The sequence below is a fragment of the Anopheles coustani genome, chromosome 2 (genome assembly GCF_943734705.1).
Source record: "Anopheles coustani chromosome 2, idAnoCousDA_361_x.2, whole genome shotgun sequence".
Classification (NCBI taxonomy): domain Eukaryota; kingdom Metazoa; phylum Arthropoda; class Insecta; order Diptera; family Culicidae; genus Anopheles; species Anopheles coustani.
Window position 1 is genome coordinate 6,247,291 of NC_071289.1, and position 21,192 is coordinate 6,268,482.

At 45.0% G+C, this 21,192-nt stretch overlaps 1 protein-coding gene across 3 annotated transcripts in view; it reads right to left on the reverse strand.

Annotated features, from left to right (window-relative positions):
• LOC131266116 (disintegrin and metalloproteinase domain-containing protein 10) overlaps positions 1-20,839 on the reverse strand; it is a 51,488-nt gene extending 30,649 nt beyond the window's left edge. For 2 of the 3 annotated variants that reach the window (XR_009178357.1, XM_058268477.1), the window contains exon 1: positions 8,336-9,012. Coding sequence is in view for 1 of the 3 variants with exons in the window: in XM_058268477.1 (XP_058124460.1) it covers positions 8,336-8,399 (64 nt within the window). In the remaining 2 variants the exon portion in view is untranslated. Of the gene's footprint in view, positions 1-8,335; positions 9,013-20,756 lie in introns of those variants that run through there. The other variant, XR_009178358.1, reaches the window with a different exon arrangement.
• Positions 20,840-21,192: the final 353 nt, after the last annotated feature.

Here is a 21,192-nt window from a genome sequence, read left to right on the forward strand (position 1 = left end):
GGATTCTTTTTTGAAACTATCTAACCATGATGTTTCTCTTCTTTGAAATAATCTATTTTGATACTATTTTACAATTTTTTTGATGTTATTTAATGATAAAAATGTTTAGTCGTTTTATGCAATACGAAAGGCGACAATTTAAAATATAAAACTAAAAACAAAACGCAATAACGATGAATGTTTTCTGCCTTCTAACTATTGATTGGTGCTATTGAAAGATAAAGACACTTGCATCAATTTCAGACAAACATTAAAACAGAAATGCAATCGACCAAGAGTAAGAAACGCTTCCAAACGATACAACGAACGAGAAAATCTTCCAATCTATAATGGACACAGTACAGTAGTGTCCGGTGCCAACAATGTTCGACGAGCATGCTAACATCAAACCGTGGCAAGCTTGATATCATCTCCAGTACCCGTGCCCCCTCCACCTTACCTTCCTCATCCCCGGGCCAACTGTCTACAAAAGGGGGAAACACTGACAGGCGCAAAGTTCACGCCTGTCTGATTTAGGTCAATTAGTTTAGTTTCCAGTTTATTTGTTGTTTGTATTTTTTTCTCTCCTCACTCGCTGTTTTCCACTTTTGCACACTTTGCTACTTTATGTCCCCCGCACACAGCGCATTTGATTTTATTTTGCTGTGACCCTTGGGGTGGAACTAATACCTGACTAAGGGGGGGATGAGAGGGAGCATCGACGCATTAGTTAGATTTTACAAACCAGTGGCCATCACACGCTAGTGGAACCACCTAGAGGGTATATCGCGTTCGAAGCGAGAAGCCATGAATGCGGAAATGAATCCGTAAGTAAGGTCAGTTTCAAGTTACGGAATAAGTTTGTTATCTCGTTTCATGAACAGTTTTTTTTTATAATCGAAACAATAAAATACCAAGGACATGTTTATGGCTGACTTTCGAAATAGACATCGTTTTTCCTTCAATAACTTTCATCATTACGTGATTGTTTCTTATGGTGCCAGAGTTCCCGCCATTACGGGGTTTGCGATGTTTATCTTACCGTTGTGTATGAAACGAAATATTTCCTGTTTATCAGACCAAGGTGGAAATAATGATGATATGTTATCTTCCGAGGCAACTCGAGGTACTTTTGACTACTTGTTCGATACTTGATTCGCAAATGATCGATTCCAGATGACTCACCAGCGAGACATGATTAATTCCAACGGGTAAGAAGAAATTCAACTTAAAGAAATTACAAACCTTGACGACTAGTTTACAAGATAATTTCAACAAGCATGGGAGGTTGATCATTACAAGCAAGAGAAAGTACGGAGAACATATTAACATATGAAAGAAAACAACAAGTTGGAGTAAACATCAGTTCAATGAGACCTAAACAACTCATATTGGCTTAACTGTAACTCCAGGAAGTTAGAAACGTCATAGCGAATGTATTTCCGTTTGTGTTGTTTTTATTCAACATCATACAGCATTTAGTTGAGTCAATCATACAATGTGAATCGAACAATGAATTTTAAAACTTCTGAACTTGTGAATTTAAACAGTCTAACCTATCAACCAGCAAAAAAAAATGTAAAGTAACAATATTTTTGTAGCGACACAAAATGGCCTTTCACGCTACTACGCGGCAGCATGATCAAAACTCCATTTTGTTTCAGAGGGGGTTTCCCAAGAATCACTTGCCAACAGACAGAGGAGAAAGGAATCCTGCGCCATCAAAGGATATTGGCCCCGTCTAGCCACATCGTGGAAAGAATAAAACAAACAAAAAACAGCAACAGACTTCGCTCCCTTTCCTTCGTAGAAGTAACTTGTTCTAGTGGATTGTATTTGAGCACGCAGTTTTCGACGACAAAGGTATTTGAACCGGAGACGGTGGTCTGGTCGGTGCGCGTGGAATAGAAGTCGGGATATTTCATATTTCGGAACAAAGGGTCATAAAATGTTATTACGATGTTACCATTACGATCCGGCGCGTTTTCGAGAGGGTTTTTTTCTTTGCCGTTCTCACTCGACTAAACATACCTGTGACTACCACACCACACTACCGTTACAGCACTGGCCCTTTTCTAGTTCTCCGAAAGGTTACACTTCTGCTTTACGACTTCCGAAAGTCGTAGTTTGCGAGGCGTTGACATGATGAGGAAAAAAACAGGGTGCTCCAACGGTGGACATTGCCACTTTCAATCACTTTACAGGGAAGTCGACGAAGAGGTCGTGGGATGGACGTTTACTAATTCTTTCCCGGTCGGCTTGATGTATTATTCATGTAAGAAAAGCGCGAAGATATGCTAGAACTGGGTGAAATGAACGGTAACGTGCAGTGTAACAGGGTATTATTGAAAAGACAAAAAAGTACTCAAAGCACCCCAGAGAAGTCAAGCCAATCAAGAGATAAACTTTTTTTTCGAATTAAGTCTGACTGATATTTATTGCCTTCCCAACGGTCGAGGAGGTAAAGAACGTTTGGTGACCTCCAAAATCGATCGGAGCACAATCGAAAAAGTCCATTTCAGAAATTAAAACAACGAAACACTAACTTGACCAGGGGGCACCACTTTTAATTCCCCGGTGAAATAATTTAATGTTCTGGGCAATGAAAAAAGTGGCACTTAAATTTTGAACCATAGAAATAAAACCCAGAAACCCATTAATTCGGACAATATAAAATAGCAAACCGGGATGAGGGGGGGAGCGAATTCGGGGATAGCAAAAGAGATACGGAATGGCAGATCGGGAAAAAAGGCAGACAGATACCGATCCAGGAAGAGAATGACATCCGTAGAATACGAAACGAGATTCAAATGATGATTAATGTCAAATGATTATTCTCGGTGTAGATTTTTTTACTTCGTGACGCGCAGAACAGGATAGAACAACGGGTCGAAAAGAGAAAACGAACGCGAGACACGCGAGGCACATCCAGATGAGGGAAACTCAAAAACCGGAACATGAATCATTGCCCTCGGTCGGTCGCCTACCATCATGCGCGAAGTTCCTTGGCATGATGATGATGGGTGCTACGGATCGGAAAGAACACACATACACAGAAGGCTAGAGGGCCAGCCAGTCAATGTTACTGACCTCTAATCGCCCCCGCCGTCTGTCCATCCGTCGGGTTCGGGAATATGCGTTCCGTGGCGTGATGTGACACTCGAACGGCGGATTTCGTTCCGCGGACTTCGCCATGTTGTGAAAGTGTAGGCATTTTTATTATTCCTCAACGTCATCCAACGAGTCCCGGATCGTGCATTGGTTCTTATCGTAGCAACCAAACAACACCCGGTGCCAGTTTACTGAAGATTATCGGGAGTTTCAACAGGGGAATGTGTTTTCGCGACCAAAGTTAGGGCATGGATATTATTCAACAACTGAAACCAAACGGAAATGGTGTGTGTGTATGCCTCCAAAATTTACATTTTTTTGATAATGTTTGATTTAGCCAACCCCCAATAAGTCACGTTCTTTATCAACCCGAACGCCAGCTGCACATTTTGGAGCAAGCTAACACTCGCAGTTATCTAACCTCAAAGTAACGAAAAACCCAAATGTCCCCTTCCATGCTGGAGAAAGACTACAGTCGAAAGATGTGACTCATGGTACGCTCCCGAACGGCCGAAAACAAATACAAACCCTGCTTCGTGATGTTGTGCATTCCATCACACACCAACACACCTTACCTTGTCCACACACCGGAGGAAGTAACCCATCATAACGAATAAACCAAAAGCTGCGGTTGGGCGTTCTCGTCCTCCATCCATGTCCGCGGCGGCGTGACTCGCGGAAATGGCAAACATAAATCTGCGCCTGGCCTGCACGGAGAACTCTCGAACCGGTCGCGAACTGCCCCCCTCCTGGCCACACGCGGGTGCAAAGTGCACGGCGCAGCCGACTGAAAGGGGTGTGTGCAAGCAATTTGCAAACAACATTAACACCACCGTGCGGATGCGTTGTATGCGGCTTCCTTTCACCCGAGAAACTCGGGTGCGTTCGGTGGGATTCGAAATCTGGCCTCATCTCGACAGCTCGAACTCGGCGGGAGACGCTCTGCCTGCTTCATCTTTTGTGAGGTGTGTGGGTTGGACTGAGCTGGATTCACCAGTTCTCTGCTGCATGGGTCTCCATGTGCTGAGTCACTACTGCTGCCGGAGTTGGAGTATCCCCAGTAGCGGACATGGGGAAAGATTTGCGTGACGCACTACCAAGCTGTCACCGGCTTTTGGCCAGTTGAAGAAGTTATTAAATCTGACAAACAAGACAATTGCTGATAAGCGCTTTGAGTCACAACCGCCAGAAGTGAGGCCAAATAGAAACACCTCAAGATATTGAATCAAACTCATCACAACATTCCTGACAGTCACGCACTCGGGATTTTCCAGCGCAGCTATAGCTCGGTGCATAGTGTGGCTATTTTTAGCGAACAGTTACTCAGTTCCCAACGGCGTTTTCCAACTCCAAACCAATCCCCCACACCGGTGTTGGACCATTGTGCTGCTGGCACCAACCGCTTAGAGGCAAGGCGATGCAAAAGAGGCTGAACAGAACGCACTCATAACTTAGACCAGAGCCCTGGCATGCCGTGGCACGCAACGTTCGACGGTGCCGACGTGACTGCACAAAGAACAACCGCCACAACCGAGAAAATGGCAGCTGGAGGGCGTTTTCAATGCGTTGGTCACGACGGGGTGCATCGTTGACGGGAGTTAGGAAGCTCCCGAGAACACGGTAGCCCGCGAATCGTCAACGATGCGTGGGACACACAACTTGTCTAGAGCACGACGAGAGACACTTTTTCTTCTAGTCTACACTACATGCCATGACAATGGGAAAAAGGGTAAAGGAAACGAAAAGAACTAGCCGCGTGCTAAATACATTTTAATGGGGTAAAATAACGTGACAGAATACGGCAACGATACTCAGAACTTGGGATATTACGGATATTAAGAGACGGAGTCATGGCGGAAAATGTTTCAGTCCAACGTCTGGGATGGGTTGAAGAAACCAAGACCTTATCATTACTGCTTGAAAAGGTATACTTTGCAGCCAGTTCAGGTTAGATATAAGTTCGAGAGCATAACAACCATTACTGAACGAATTATTTGACCATCATTCAGTGCTCGCCAATGAAGCCATTTCTTTTTGCCCCCCTTTTCAGAGACCCCACCCAAGTGCTGAAACGTCTTGCAGGTTGGTTCAATTTGTGCCATTTAATTGCAGACGACATCGCAACCCGGAATGGCGATGGCCATTATGAAGTCCACGCTCGTCCGATTATATTTTCATCTTTGAATGGAGTCTTGCTCTCGCTTCCTCTCCATCACCCTTTCTTCCTACGGTAAAAAAAACACTGTCAAGAATTTACCGAGCAGTTCAACTTCCATTCACAAAACCCGAAAGGATTCTGGCTAAAAAGAGCAAGCAAGACAGTTTTCTTTTGATGGTGGGAGTTTCGTTTTCTTTAAGTTCCAACCGATGATTCCGCGAGGCAGCAACCTCAAATTTGTTATGGTGTCGTGTGGTTGCGACGTTTGCCAGTGCGGTTATGGCTGTCGAATTAATTGAAATCGTTTGTAAAGGAGGCACCATTTTGCGAAGCTGGTGTAAGATGTCCTTTCCAACCGGAAACCCTTGCTGGTGTCACGTGCGAAACGGGATACAGTTAGAATTCTCACGCCACGCCATGCGTGAACCAACTGAATGTTAAGAACGATTCAAGAGATTCAAGAACCAGGGGATCGGGACTCTTTATTTTGCATTCGTGTTGCATGCGCGTACATAAAGAAAGCTATATTTTATATTGATTTAATGCACACCAAAAATAAAAACTACAAAAACGTGCGTCACATCAGTAATTCACCAAGTCATGGATTAAGAGGACGAGAGTCTCTTCACGAGCTACCAGAACATTTTTAATTTCGTTATGGTCTCCCAAATTGATGTAAATATGCTTTACATCGGAGGTAAAATAAAAATCAACTCGTACGCCTTTGCGGAGGCGACGGGCTTGTCCACGATAGAGGAAATCTAATGTTTACCATGTCTTGCCGGTGTGTTGATCTAAGGGATTTCTTCTTCACCGTTACCGGTTCACCAAACGTACGCAAAAGGAAAATGTCACGCATTCACACACGGTGTGGGAGGAAAACTTTGCAAAAACATTAATAATCCGAATGGAAGGCAAACAAGAATTTCGAGGATGGGAAAAAAATTCAACCAAAGTGTGACCCCCAGGCAGTTTCCCGAGTAGTAACATCGCGAGGAGGAAGAGGAGTTGTTCTGCGGGTTGGTCCAAAAATGAAAGACAAATAAGAGCACGCAAACGGTAAGCCACGGGGGGCCACAAAAACCCAACCCGAGGGAGAGCAGAGGAAAAAAGTTATCCAAAGCCACCGAACACACGACGACGACGACGACGGGCGGGACAGAAATAATGCTCGGATGCGTTTGTGTTTTCACTTTATTTTGGACGCTTTTATATAAATCAGCAACTTCGGCGCTTCTACCCATGAAAATGCCTTGGCACAAGGTTTGCCACGGTGGGTGGTTTAATTAAGTAAAAGCGAGAGAGAAAAGCCCGGCTAGCCAAGTCATGTGATGAACTGATTTCGGTTGAATTTAAACCGTGACGGTCGCGTTGTGATTCACAAAAGTCCTTGCCTCGTAATGGAGCGATTCCGTACATCCGTACATTGGAACGGAGTATCAAAGGCGATTTAATTAAAAAACAAAATTAAATATGTTGACGGGTAAAAATCCATAAATTACAAACAATTTACTCAAAATATTGATATATACTCAGGTCAATGTTTTAAATTCAACATGAAGATAAATAAAACACACTTAAAATATAGCAATTAATGACAAAACAAAACATAAAAACGACACAAAAATAATTATCCCAAAGATCCTGCTCTCCGGTTCGATAGATTACAATTCAAGTGGTTAATTTTTCACCCGGAATTTTTTTTTCTTACATTAATGTGTATCTCTTCAAACACTTGAGAATCGTGCTCTAAAGTGCGAGAAGCTAAGATCACGTTCTCGGGTGTGTGAAAAGTGTCGTAACTTTTAATTGCTCCTCCATCGAACCGTCAATCATCCAGTGGACGGGGGTCCGACCATCGCGCTGGACTGGAAACTTAAATGGAAAATCGTGATCGCTTGACTTGCGTATCTTTTCCCTATCGTCCCACCAATCTAGACATTTTACGAAGCAAACTTCATTCAGATTAACGGATGGAAATCTATTCTTAATCTTTTTTTTCTGTTTGCTAAGAAGGTGATTCATGTTTGCAGATTAATTTAAAATTAATAGCAAACGGGTTTCAAGTTGGAAAGAAAATTCATGTCTTCCTTAAAAGCCGTCTCTATAAATGAAAAAAAATTCGTATCATCTTTTCGCTTCAAAAAAAAAAAAAAAAAACAGGTGAACCTCCAACCTGCAAAGATTCCAGCGAAACATTTGAAATATTTGGGGGAAAACCAACAACTCTGTGCAATCCAAATAATTTCCATATTATGGTTTTAATTAAAAACATGATTTGATCCGCCCTTTCCGGATTCCCCTACAAGAGAATAGAGCCGAGCCCACGAACTCCCAGCTCCTAGCTTCAAACATACCGAGTGTGTCTGTCTGGATCGGCATTCATGAGTGTGGAAAGAACGAAAGGCATTTTCACAGCAAAATGCCAGCGTAATCCATTGCGAAGGTAATTTAGCATGGCTTCAAATCAACATGGGCCGGGGTATGAAGTTTCACGATCTTTTCCAAACCCGACGGTACGATATTCTAAATCCTCCCGGTTCGGTGCTTGATTTGTTTTCCCTTCCGTTCCATGCGCTTGTTTCTGTATTTCTGGAAAACCCTCATCAAGACACGTGTCAAGCGGCGGGGGAAGGGAAGGATTCTTTTCAAACCCAAACCCAGGGGGATTATGATGAAGTCAAACATTGCTAAAGGATTAGGCGGTCGAGAGCTGCAGAGCGGAAATGAAGTGCATTGGTTTATACTTTGCTTTTCCGAGCAGGAGAAAGGTTAGATTGGATCTTACAGAACGTTTTAGCTTCGGTTCTACAATGTTGTCGGGGGTGGGGTTCGTCCGTCGATCCGAAATCGATAAAGCATCTTAAATGAGGGTCTTAAACTGTATCTCAAACTGGAGCTTTCTATTTAAATTATTCGTCATTTTGATTGCTTCCCATCGCTTCACTTCAGCTTACGGTATCGACCGAAGTAAGCTCCTTTAGGAAAAAAGGATCAGTAATATTCAAACGATCTTATTTTATTGGAGCACAAAAGTACTCATGGCCAAGGGGGTTTAAGAGTAACTAAGAATGAAGCTGAGCTTACCACTTTCGATGTCTTTGAGGAGCAGCAGCGTTAAAAGTAGCAATAATCCACATTTCAGATGCATTTTTCCGACCGATCAGCAGAACCTAAAGGCCGCCGCCGATCGCGCTGGGAGCTGGCGCACGAAGATGCCGTCGTCCTGGCCACCGTTTTTCTTGCAGGCGAAGGACCGGAATCTGCCGTCTTCTGGGCGGCTCTGCTACAAACTACGGAGGAGCGGTCGGTCGGGCAACACCAGCTCTCAAGCTCAATCAAGCTCTTCGAAGGCGACGTTCTTTCCCGCTTGCGACGACGATGGGTGGATGGATTTTCTTTACACTTTTTCCGACACGTGGGGGTGGCGATTTGAAACACACACACCGCCTTCCGAACTCGGTGGAACGCACCGAAATAATGATGAACAGAAAACAAACGCCGCCGGCTAACACTTCAATCGCATCGCTTCAGAAATTCGTATCGAATCACCGCTTTCTCCGCGCCGGACCGTTGCATCCGGCCGCTGCACATCGAGCAGATGTTTCCACCGTTTTCCGCCGACACTATGTGCGTCACACTAGTATGACACCACCGGACGCGCCATCACACGCGCACCTCACCTGGGAACGAATTTCACTCCACTAACACCGCTAAAAAGCACCGCCGTTTACTATGATTCCTTCTTGTGAAACTTTGCTGCTTCCTCAACCTATTGTAGAAAATACCGGTAAACCTTTTTGTTTAACTAAAAAAAAAAATAAAATAAACACAACACTTAACTATAACGCACTGAGTAGAGAAAACATAGAGAACTTCACAAAAAGAAATACATTTCTTCCAAAGAATCAATAAGTTAACAAATAAGTAGGTAGGGGCTCGAGTGAATGCTGGATTGAATTCTTCTATTTTAACGATCGAAGGACCTTTTCAGCTGCTCCTTGGACACCTAAAAAGAGAAACAAACACAAAGAATCGTCTAAGTAAAGATAAAAATAGTGTTCTAGATATTATAATATCAAACAAACGCTCTCCAAGGTGACTTGTTCTTTAATTAGGTTATGATTTCATGAAAAACGAAACCCTTAAAATCATACTTAAAGCTTAAATCACTATCCACATTTTTACTTCTTATAATACCCAATAGACTACGTATATTTTCCCTCCAAGTATTAAAATAGTTGTCTGATGGTCTAACCCCGATTGTTCTTTGCTTCGCAAACTTTAAGGGCACGAAAAAGTAAACGACCGCATTTTGCATTCAAAGAACTGAGAGGTTATGCACGCAAACAAGAAGGGCAAAAGGATGCACCAACATTTCGACAAGGGGAAAAAATGTTTCGCAACAACTTTGCAAATAAAAATTCAAACATTTGCTCGGAAAAATTAAACATGGGAAAAGGATAACATTTTCAGCATTTTCCCGCAAAGCTATTACGACGACTGAGTCCGCGCGCGTCGAAAACAAAAGACCAGCTGATTTTTTTAACTCGCCATAAAACACACACACACACACACACACATCTACCGATGGAGTTTTCCTCCGTTTGAACTACCCCGTTCCCTTTTCATTTTCCCGCGCAGCTTCATTCGAGAACAACGGTCTCGCTCGCTCGCTCTCTTGCTTTTCCCCCTACCCACTCCCCTGCCTCCCACAGTTTTGCACCGAAAGCACATTTTCACCAGCACACACTCCACCAACGGCAATGGCCGTGGAAAACACTCACGCGCGCGGGCACTCCTCCCCTCGGAAAATCCTTGGCCGAGTGCGTCGTTGTTGTCGTTCTTCCTCGCGCGGTGGAGTTTCCCCTTTTCGGAATGGAGATTGTCTACAACAACGCGGCGATGGTTGGACCAAACCAAACAAAGAACGAGTTGAAAATTGTCCTTTTGTTGTGCGTCTGATGAGGCGGGGGTGGGTGGTGGAAATTGTTGTCCCTTCCCAGTACAATGGGGGGGCAATGTCCATTTTTAAAACATTAATTCCGAATTCCGAAACTGCGTTTGGACAAAGGAAAACTTGATGGGTTTTTGGAGGCCAACTGAGTCAACCGTGATAAGGCAGCCGAAAGTCAGCATTGACACCAACATCACCAGTTCTTCGAGCATGCAATCCGATAAGCACATCATTTATCTACATTATACACAAATACACAGCCAACAACTTTTTCTCTTTTCACTCGGGTGATGATTATGTCTTCAAAGCTCCCAAAACACCACGCGAAAGACGATAAAGTACAGCTTTGTTTAAAGTGAACATTAAACATCCTACCAGCGCGAATTTTCACCCTCCTTTTACCACCGATAAGATAAAGCACGCACGCACGGTATGGAAACTCTTCACATTCCTTGTACAGAGGGCGAATTTTGGGTGAAAAATCCTTCCTTCCTTAGCAACTACTGCTGCTTCTGGTCCACAAAACGATTTTGGCCACGGAATCGCACACACCGAAAACCACACCGAGGACTCGACGCGAAATCCTGGATGGAGATTTTTACACCCGTCGCGAAACTTTCCCGGATGCTGTCCGCTCCCCTATGGAAACCGTCCGCCGCACCGCGCTGCCGTTCGAGAGGATGCCATTTTCCCGACAAAAGGTTTTCGTCCGTCCGTCGTCCTCGTCGGTGGTCGTCGCGGGGCCGTTTGTTGCCGGAGTCGAGAGTCCGTCTTTGTTATCCATCCATGGGTCACTCACGCATAAATTGAATCCTTGTGGGGCGAGGGGGGGAGGTGATGGAGGGTGTATGTTTTATGAAAAACCATACACAACAAACTTCTCCAAATTGGTGGCGGGTTTCCCTTTTTGGGAGAGAGAGTATGCCAGAGAGGCGTTGGTGTGGCCGTTTTTGCGCAGGTCCAGAAGGACTGAAGTTTGGCCGTGGGTTGGTGAGTGAGTGTCTGATGAGGCTGCTCACCAACCAACGTGAATATCCTTTAGGACAATGAAAAAGGGACCAAAGGAGCATTGATAGGACATAAATATAACATAGTTTAATAAATTAAAATCCCCCTAACAAGAAGGTAAACGTTCCAGAGAAGATTAAAACCTTGCTTATGGAGCAGTAAACTTTGGAATCAACTTGTTTGGGAAAAGGATTCGACACTCTGCTTATCACAGAAAGGACCTCTCATGGTGAGCATCTCTCCCACGCACGAAGCTTCAGGCTTCCCTTTCATTCACTTTCTCCCACTTTCTCTCCATCTTGCCCACCCTTCGCCGTCCCCCCCTCACTTGGTACAATCGATCGCTCTGGTCTGGCGCGGAGTATTCGATTCGCATTTGAGGCCAGGCCGTCGTTTACTTTAACCGTTTGTTATCCACGACCACGACCCCACCGGGAACAATCGCTCAAACGGGTTTGGACAAGCCCGTGGGGGGAGGTGGGGAGGGGTGGGTTGGGACGGTGACGTAAAGGACCCTGGCAGAAGGTAAAGCGCACAAACGCGTACTGGCAATGGACGAATCTCCCGACCTCAGCAAATGAAGCGAAGATGATAGGACAGCGTGCCATCCTGTGCCATCCATTTTCGAACGGACCTAAAATGGGGGAGGACATCCCACGTTTTGAAAGCCTTCCTTTACCCTTCCCCTTGTGCCCGATGCACTTTGTCTCGGAAAAGCTCTGCCCAGCCTCCACCAGCTGTGCTCCACTACTCGAGGCTCTATAAATAAAGCCGCCTTTTACCGCCTTCCAATGGCTACGGCAGGCAGGATATGCAGCAGCCCTCCGGAATCGTATTTGCTTTCCTGTCACATTTTGTCACATGTTCGAGCCGCAGAGTGTGTCTCTTCCGCTGTCGGAGTCACCCCCTCGTGGTGCTGCCTCGTGGAAGTTGGGAGGATGCACTTTGCCACCCAAAAACTTGGGATCCGTTACGGGGATGTGGAGAGGAACACAGGGAAGGAGAGGAGGTTAAACGATTTGTGCAAGTGGTTGAGTGCTGAGAGTTGTATATTGTGCCATTAAACGATCTTAAACGGGCCTCCGCCTACCATCGCAGCTTTCCACATTGCGCTTGCAGCAACCGAATGTTGCAATTGAAATATGCAGGGTAATTCGAATGGTTGCCTGTCTGATAGGATGCTCGACTGGCTCAACTCTCCTCCTTCGTCCTTGCAAATAACCTCTGATTTCACAATGAAGTACTACAACACAGAAAGCACAGAACATAGCTAGGGAATTGGTTAATTTTCAATGAAGTAAAGAATTCCAAACCACTGAACTGTAAGTTTAAGTTAAACTCGTAACTGTTTGTTCAATTATAATCAAAACGATACTTTTGAAACGCAACATCAAAGAAAACATTATGTCAAAGGCAGCAAATGTCTTTCTGAACGAATAAACAAAATAGAACTATCCAAATTGATTGCTCCAATACCAAACCATTCGTGCATTCAACCAACAATATTTGGAAAGTTTATTAGACTTGATGAATTTATTATTTTTTTAAAGAAATGACTAAGATCTTTTTTTAAGAATTTTTAATATGTAATTTGTATTTGGAAAGCAAATAAATGAAATTCCGATATCATAAATATACTCGTCGTTTATTTACTGTTATGGTCCATAGGGTAACATATTTCCCATGAAATTATAAAAAAAGCTACATAGACTACAAGGTTTTTCTAGTGATATTCTCTTATTTTACACCCCAAATAGCAAACATATTATGTTGTATCGCCAATTTTAGTCTTGAATATCTTATGGTCCTCAAAGCGTTAAATGAGAGTAGTTGGTTTAAACGGATTAAAAAACTATCTTAGATTAAACTCAATATATACAGAAACACGTCGAACCGTGAAGTTTGCAAACAAAAAAGAAAGTGAATTATACAACCCATCCCCAACCATTTTCCACACCTCCGATGGAAACGATGGCCAAACTGCAGCAAACCTGGCTACACGACAACGACAGGAAGGAACAATTCCAACGCCCTCCGTCGATGCATCGGTGCATCTCCACCTCTCAACTGTTTCAGTCGTTAATTAAATTGTCACAACTGATGCGGACGACGCACCGAGCGAGAAAAGACACAGCGAGCGTTTTCTACCCCCTTCTGTGCGCCAGGAAACGGAAAAGCGTACGAGAATGACAAGGAGGAACCAGCACCATCCATAGCATCATCCTCGCACAGGACGTGGCGAATATTCAATTTAATTTCTAAATTCACGTCCGTTCGAGTTTTTGGGGAGGTACGGAAGGGAGAAATGGTCGGAATCGTCCTTGGCCTGCGTGGAAAACCCCGTGAGCTGCATTTGACGAGCTCCACACACGTGTGCATGTGTGTGACCCCGCGTTTGGAGTGCAAAATGGCGCGCATATTCACTAGACGAAGCACAATGCTTGTAAATCGGCCCCCGCCGGATGCACATTTTGCCAGTGAAATGATTTATTTTACCCCGCCATGTTAAACGTCCTCTTTCCATTCTTTGCGAGATCTTCGCGATAAAATTTTACAGCATAAATACAGAAGAAATAGAGTTACTCTAAATAAGAAGCACTTCATTCCTTTCACAAACGGTCGAACTAAAAAGGTCTCGGTGTTTTATATGAACCTTATTCATAGCCCCAAGGACGAAACGGTTCCGTTGATTACGGAGGATGCTCCGGTTCCGATCGAGCAGGAAATGGAAACGAATGTGCCTGCGGGACGGAAAACTCTGGCAGCGGCCAAACATACACAACAGGAAACCACCTCTGCCTCTCTGCCGCCACCAACGTTAAGGCCGGAACATGTTGATGGAGAGGGGCAAAAAAAAAAGTCCTCCAACTCCAACCGAATGAAGTGAACGGTTTTCCCATGCACGTACCATGCCATGCCGTTCGGAAAAGTGCGCGCTCGTGGGTCGAGAGTACAGATCCTTGTGGCTCGCCTTCGAGAGGCCATGGTATTGACATCGATTTACACCAACGATCCCGCGGAAAGGATGGGAAGGGTGGGGGAGAATGGAAAAGGGACACAAAGGTTCCACCGTCATCCCGAAGGGCATTGAAAGTGTCTACGAGAACGGAAAGAGCAAGAGAGAAAATGAACTGAGCTTGGTTGGTGCGCAAGAGATGAAAATGGGGAGAGAAATGCGGAGGGTGAAAGCAGTACCAGCACGAGGTACTAATACATTTAAATGAAGCTTTCCCGAGGTTGGAGAAGCGCGCGAGATAAAAAGGACGAAACGGGGAACCTCGGGCCAAGGGAGAAGGAAGGGGACAATGGCACATACACTTTAGTTAAGGGTCGACGAACACACAGAGAGACACCGAGAAGGAGGCACACGCACCATAGGGATACACGTCGATGTCACCGAACTTTCCCACCCCTACACACACACCCCCCCACACACACACACCGGCAGGCGGTGGCATGATAAACAGACCAAAAATTTTAAAATGTTGCCCACCATCGTCGTTCCGTGCATTCTTGCAAGTTTCATGCTATTTTAGTATTAACATTTCTCCCACATTAATTCACATTTTTTGTGTTTTGCTTTGTTATCCTTGCAGCGAATACATCCCCTCTTTTTGTCAAGCGAGCCAGATGCTGTATGGTGGTGTGTTCTTTGTTTGCCAACAGCACACGATCCTGGCTATCTGCTGCATTTGGTGTCCTGTCGATTCGGGGGAGTACATAATATACACATACTTCCACCCACCTTGGCTCGATATCCTCCTGGCTGTTTCGTTTCTTTTTTTTTATTCCATTCCAAAACGATTTCGGATGAACTTTGCTTAACTTTTTCCCCAATTTTCGCGCCACCCGCCTCGTTCATCTTTATCACACCGGTGGTGGATTATCCTTGAATCATGGGGCATGGTTTCGGTTGGGAGTAAGATCAATTACCATAAATATAGGAGACGAACATTTCGATCGAATTCCTCCCAAACGAATGAAGGGAGCAGCAAAAACGCAAACGGGAGTTCAGGGGATCAATGTGTCCTTTAATTTGGTGTCGTTCCGTTCGCACGAACAAAAAAGGACACCCGAAGACGATGACCTACGACTGGATCCTTGACGTGGACTTGGTGAGAGACGAACGGTGGCGAATTGGGGGAAAAGTCCTTTCTGAAGGACATAACGGACGGACGAATATGCCGTCGTCGGGTTGGACCGAGACGAGGCTAAGGAGCTTTTCCTATTTCCAGTTCGAAGCATTTTTACGGCGAGGCTTACAGTGAAGTGCGGTCGACGAATAATGAATGGGATGGAAAATGGCAAAGATTATGACAAAACAACTTCGCTTTCAACAAATTCCTGGAATGCTCAATAATATTTTGTAGACAGTTGAGTAAACACATTGAAAAACGTTGAATTGCAGCTTGATTCAAGGTGATTCAATAGCGATGATAGCATTCAAACAGACACAATTTTGGTTGGTTCTTTTTAAAAGTAACCGTTTAGTTTCAATTTTCGGAAAGGAAATAAATCCACCGCCCGTTAACATAATGGGCTCCAAATGAAGCGAATGCTCGCCAAACGTGAGTGCAATTAATTTTCCCAATTCAGAACTCGTTGAAAGTGCATCTCCCCGTCCTGAAATGGCTGACCTTAAATTGCACCACAACACAAACCCGACCCATTACAAAACGGTTTTCAGCAGCCTAACCAGATGAACCGCTCCAAATTCTCGGCGGTGGCAGCGAAGGCAGCCAACTCTGGAATAAATAATTACTCACCACCAGATCAGCAAACAAAATGCCAGCGCCAGAGTTAGGCAACCGACGCCGCCATTCAATTTTCCAACCGTACACAACACAAAAACAAAAAACAAACGTAAAGCTCCACCCAACCCAGCTTCCCATGCCGCTGGTGAGGGGGTTTTTCGGCCCGATTCTGGTTTCTTCTGTGGGGCAGATTTTGGGCTTTTCTTTATCTATTTTTCTTCCCCCCGGCGCAACCGTTTGGAAATATGCCACCGAAAAAGCCGACTCGAGAGCGGGTTTTCCATTTCGTACACAGCCCCCGTCGCAAATCGGATGCCGAGCGAGAGGAAAAGTCATGGGAAAGTGCGAACCACGGAGTGAAGAACGGCCACTCTTGGCACACCTTTTCCCCTCCCACCGTCGAACCAGCTCGATGAAAGAAAAGCTCAACAAGTTCCGCGGGTTCGGTACGGATGAGGAAAATCCATTGATTTAAAAACCGTTCCATTTCCTCGGGTCATCACTAATTATTGCCGAGGTCGCTGAAAAACGAACGGGGAGAAAAAAGAAGCGAACGCGTCATGGCGCTGAAGAGGGATTTCATTTCCAAAAGCTGTGCAGCAGAGTGAGTTGCACAAAAAAAAAGGGAACGACAACAAACGCGAATTTACACAATCAACTCTTTTTCCGGGCCTTCGGATGAACAGTTTAAGAAAGGAAAAATCGAAAAACTCCACGCTCAATCCGATTCGGTCGGGAATGAGTTCGCAATTTTGGTCAAGAATAAAATTCAAGCAGCGTAATGTAAAGCCAAGGCTCGGGAAAAACGTCATACCGTTTTCCCACTTCTCGGGCAATAGTTACTCGTCCTTCGGTAACCGCCGTGGAGGAAAAGGAGGACGAAAATAAAAAGGGAAAACAATCCCCAGACGGAAGGCCACGCCTTGCCATCGGTCGTTTTCCAGCCAAATTTATAATATGACCGATGGCCGAGGATAATTGCCGAGGCTTTTTATTTTTTGCTGTTGTTAGTATAATTGTTGCGATCACTGGTTCCGGTTGCCTACCCTCTCCTCTCCCCCTCTTCACAACCACGCGTGCTAAAATAACTTGCCACCCTTGCCTGCCCGCCCGCCGTCCGGAAACCGGTTGACGATTTCCGCCCCAAGTGTCATTGCGTCTGTCACGGACTTTGGGTCGGTGGGGTTTCCATGCCGCACCAATTTGTGTGGCATTGAACGAGGAGGCATCGGCTGGCTGACTTAATTAAAGAAAACAAAAACCCCACCCCGGGTCGTTGGTCCGGTTTTTACCAACACCAACACCGGTGTTGGTGAGGAAGGAAAACCCTCGGGGGAGTTCCGAGACGGTCGGCTCTCCGGTACAATTAAGTGGAAAAACAACGGAACCACAAACACTAGCATGGCTGGCCGGCGGGTTCCGAACGACAGTGCGGGAAAAGTCGGGCTTAAGAGCGCCATACGCTCGATACGACCTTCAATTAGCATTGCTTTTCATTTGGTTTCAATCAACGGCTTTCGGCGGTGTTGATGTTTTCAAAATTGGAAGTGAAACATGCACCGAAACGAACCGCGTCTGGTATTGGAAGTATTTTTATACACACAATCCTTTTGTTTTCTATAAGCAACTAAACAACCAAGGTAGGAAATGGACACTTAAATTAAACTAACTAAAATGTGCACCAAAACCCTGCAACCGTTCTTTATCTGTTTCCTCTTTGCAGATGCTATAGTTCTGGGACATAATTTGCTGGTTGTTCTCGAGATAATGCCACCGTAATTAGGCGCAACAAACACTAGCGTGAAAAAAGGAATGGGACTCTGCATTCGAGGTATTCTCGAGGGCGTTACTAATTACTCTTAATGACAGTAAAAGCTTCCCCCGGCAACTGATGGAGAGTTCAACCCTTTACCACCATGACGTTTCATTACTTTGGAATGCAGAAAATGGCCCTAACTAGTGCTTAGTCAGAAGGCCATTCCAATAAGTAGGAAGAGTTTGTCTGAAATTTACAAATATTTCATTTTACATTAAACTACATTCCTATCTCGTATCACTTTTCATTGTGTCGAGGATTATGTGAACACCCGTAAACATAGTACCGTTACATTGAACGTGCTGCCCACTGACCGTTTCATGAATGGAACCGAAGCCATTGCCAGGGCTGGGGAAAATCAGTTGAAAACTACGGCTTTTCCGCCCAAAGTGCAGTGAAATGCAACGGCCACGATGATGGAGACACGCACACACAACACAGCACACGGCTTATGTGCTTTCGCCGTGAAAATAAATGGCTTCGGTGGGGCCCAAAGTGAGGATGTGTGTTGTGAGTGTAAACACAACTGATCAACACCGGAAACTGATCAAAGGGAGGTGTAGGTAGGGGGGTTGCGTCGATAGTTTATTACATTATTTTCCTACTGCTGCTAAGTGATCGAATTGATTTATTATTTACAGAAGTAACAAGAGCTGGAAATGTGTCAGAAATCCTTTCCGTTTCTCTCAATGGCATTTCCTTCGCTCGATTCATTTGCAAATGTTTGACAGTATGTAACGATGGCGTTGCCCATCGTTCAGCAAAGCATAATAAATAGTCCGTTTGTTCCTGGAATGCCCTTGTTTATCGTTACGGTAAGCCGGTTGTAAACACTTAGATAAGCGCTGCAACATCTGCAGTAGGTTTATGTAAACAAAGCACCGACACATATATGCGCCAAATGGGGGCGTGATGGGATGCCGTTTACATTTAAATCCTATTTGTAGGAACTATCAACAAGATTCTTTTGATCGTACGGATCGTTTAGAGAAGTGTTTTAACGACGGGTTTCCCACGAAGTGTTCTCTCTCCGGAAAATGAAATTATCGATCATTTTTCTTATGATGCACGCGTTTTCATTCTTCTCTTCGGGCGAAGCTTCTAATTGCAACCAGTGTGTATGTGTGTGGTTCCCAAGGTTGGCTTCGTTGGGAAGAGTCCATACTGGGGCGCAGCTATACTTATGTTTATTAAATATCCTGAATCCCAGGCACAACATCTTGGTAGCAGACAGCCAAGGAATGTACATCTTCTTCGCTCGCCTGTGGTTTATAGCCACAACAGCGCCTGCTATAACTCTTGCCTTCCCCGTGGGCTGTGGGTTCGTGCTTCAGCACGATCAGCAAAAGGAGCTCCGAGAAGGAACAGAAAAAAACACCATCTTCAACCTTCAGCAAGTGAAGAATATCCTCGCACATGCCACACGAAGGAGGTAGACATGACAGTAGTGAATAAGAAAAAAACAGCAGCAACAACCACCACACATACGTGAGATGAAACGACGGATGAAAACATCAAGCAACAGCGAGCAAGAAAACACGCGATCAAAGACGGCGGAGTGAGTCGTGTTCTTAGGTCGAACCAAGACGTGTGGGAACGAGACGGCTGCGAGATCTTAGAGAGCGAGTGTGCGGGAGAAAGAGTACACAATGGCGAAGGTTACACGGAATGTTGTCCTCCGAGACGGTGGATATGGAACGACACACTTTACGCTCGCGGCTTTGTGTTCTGCTCGATGTTGCTAGTTTTAACCAAATTCAACGTTTTGGAGCCATTCACGCTTTAGTACGCGCTTCAAAGAAAACAAAAATCTAAACGTACCGTTTTTATGTTCGTTCGTTGATTGTCCCTCATCTGTTCTATGCTCTATGGACCACCCCCTCAGTTGTCCCTTCCACCCTTCAAACAATTCGCTTTTTTATGAACACCCCGCGATCCGCCATCTCGCTCACAGAAGTGGTTGAAACGAGAAAGAGAGACATCAAGAAGGGAGCGAACGAGCGGGATACACAAACAGCGCGTCATTCTGTCCCTGTTCGTCAGGAAATTGGTCACTTTGGAGTTTCCTCGTCGAAACCAGTTCTACGATTTGTTCCGATTTTCAGGCGATCCATCCATCCACACCCGGGAATATGGCCTCGCCGAGTCGCGTCTACACATCAAACAGTGGATCATAGCAGTTTTTCTTCTCTACTTTTCCAAAGGGTCCCCCCCTTCCATCGCAAGGCAAGTGAAGCGCGGGGGGCACGGATAGTTGAGGTTTCCATTTTTTCTTCTTCTGCGGTTTTAAAGCAGACTCCGATGGGCATCAACGATGGGCTTCTCCACACTGCGGGCGCCCTTTTTTCTTTCTTCTGTGAAGTCGACTCGCCTTTCTTTTCCTCGCGCTTGGCGATCGCTTTCTTTCTGTGTCACTGTTTTGCGGCTAACTTTCTTGACGGACTCTTCCATTGATCGAAGTGGCCGTCATTTGCTGGAAAACACCATCTTCTACCAGCAAAAGCAACCAGCTGCCTCCTCACCTTAATGCATCCGTTTTTTGTGCCGCTTCGTGTGGGACACCCAGGGGTACGCTTTGTGTGTGCTTCGATTTGCTTCAAATTGTGCCGTTTCTGCTTGCGATTTATCTTTCAAAAAACCGCACACTGGACTGCTCGGGAGATCAGCTGTTGAACATCTCAAATTCAGTCGAATTACTACCGAACCGCACAACGAGCTACACTAACAAAGAAGAAAACACCCTTCTCGAGAAGGGGGCAACATGCCCGCACTGCTTTTCCTCGAAGAACACTGCTTGCTTTCCTGTTTTTCAATCTACTCAGGAAGTTTTTGGACGATATGTTGCTTTCCAACACCACAGTCACAACACTAAATCGGACGATATTATGCTTACACACCTTTTGGGCACTGGGCCAATCGGAATTTCAGATAATCACGAGAAAGCGATGCAGCAAATGGCTTTTCTTGAAGCACCGTCACTCAAAAACCATCGGCAAACACTGCACTTCTTCGCACAAACCCGTTTGGCAAAGAACGCTGCTTCACCAACGACGTTTAACGACCGACTGACAAATGGAGAAAAGAGTTCCAGCTAAGAACCGAAGCGAAGCACTGGTTGTCTCTTTCTATCTCTCAATGGCTCAAAGAAAGTTGCCATTGGTGTCTTCTCTTTCACTCTACTGGAGAGAGCGGATTCTTTTCTCTTCGCTCTTTAAAATGACTAAATCGTTTTGACAGCAAACAAAATGGGTGCGTTTACAAGCGATGGTTGAATGCTTCACCGGGTGGGAAAGATGGCCTAATTTGAAAATCATTCAAAAAATGTCACGAGCCTGCGATCGTTATTATGTTGCATTCAAATGGTAGTTGATAAAACAAAATTTATCAAGCGTTAATAGTTTTATATTTA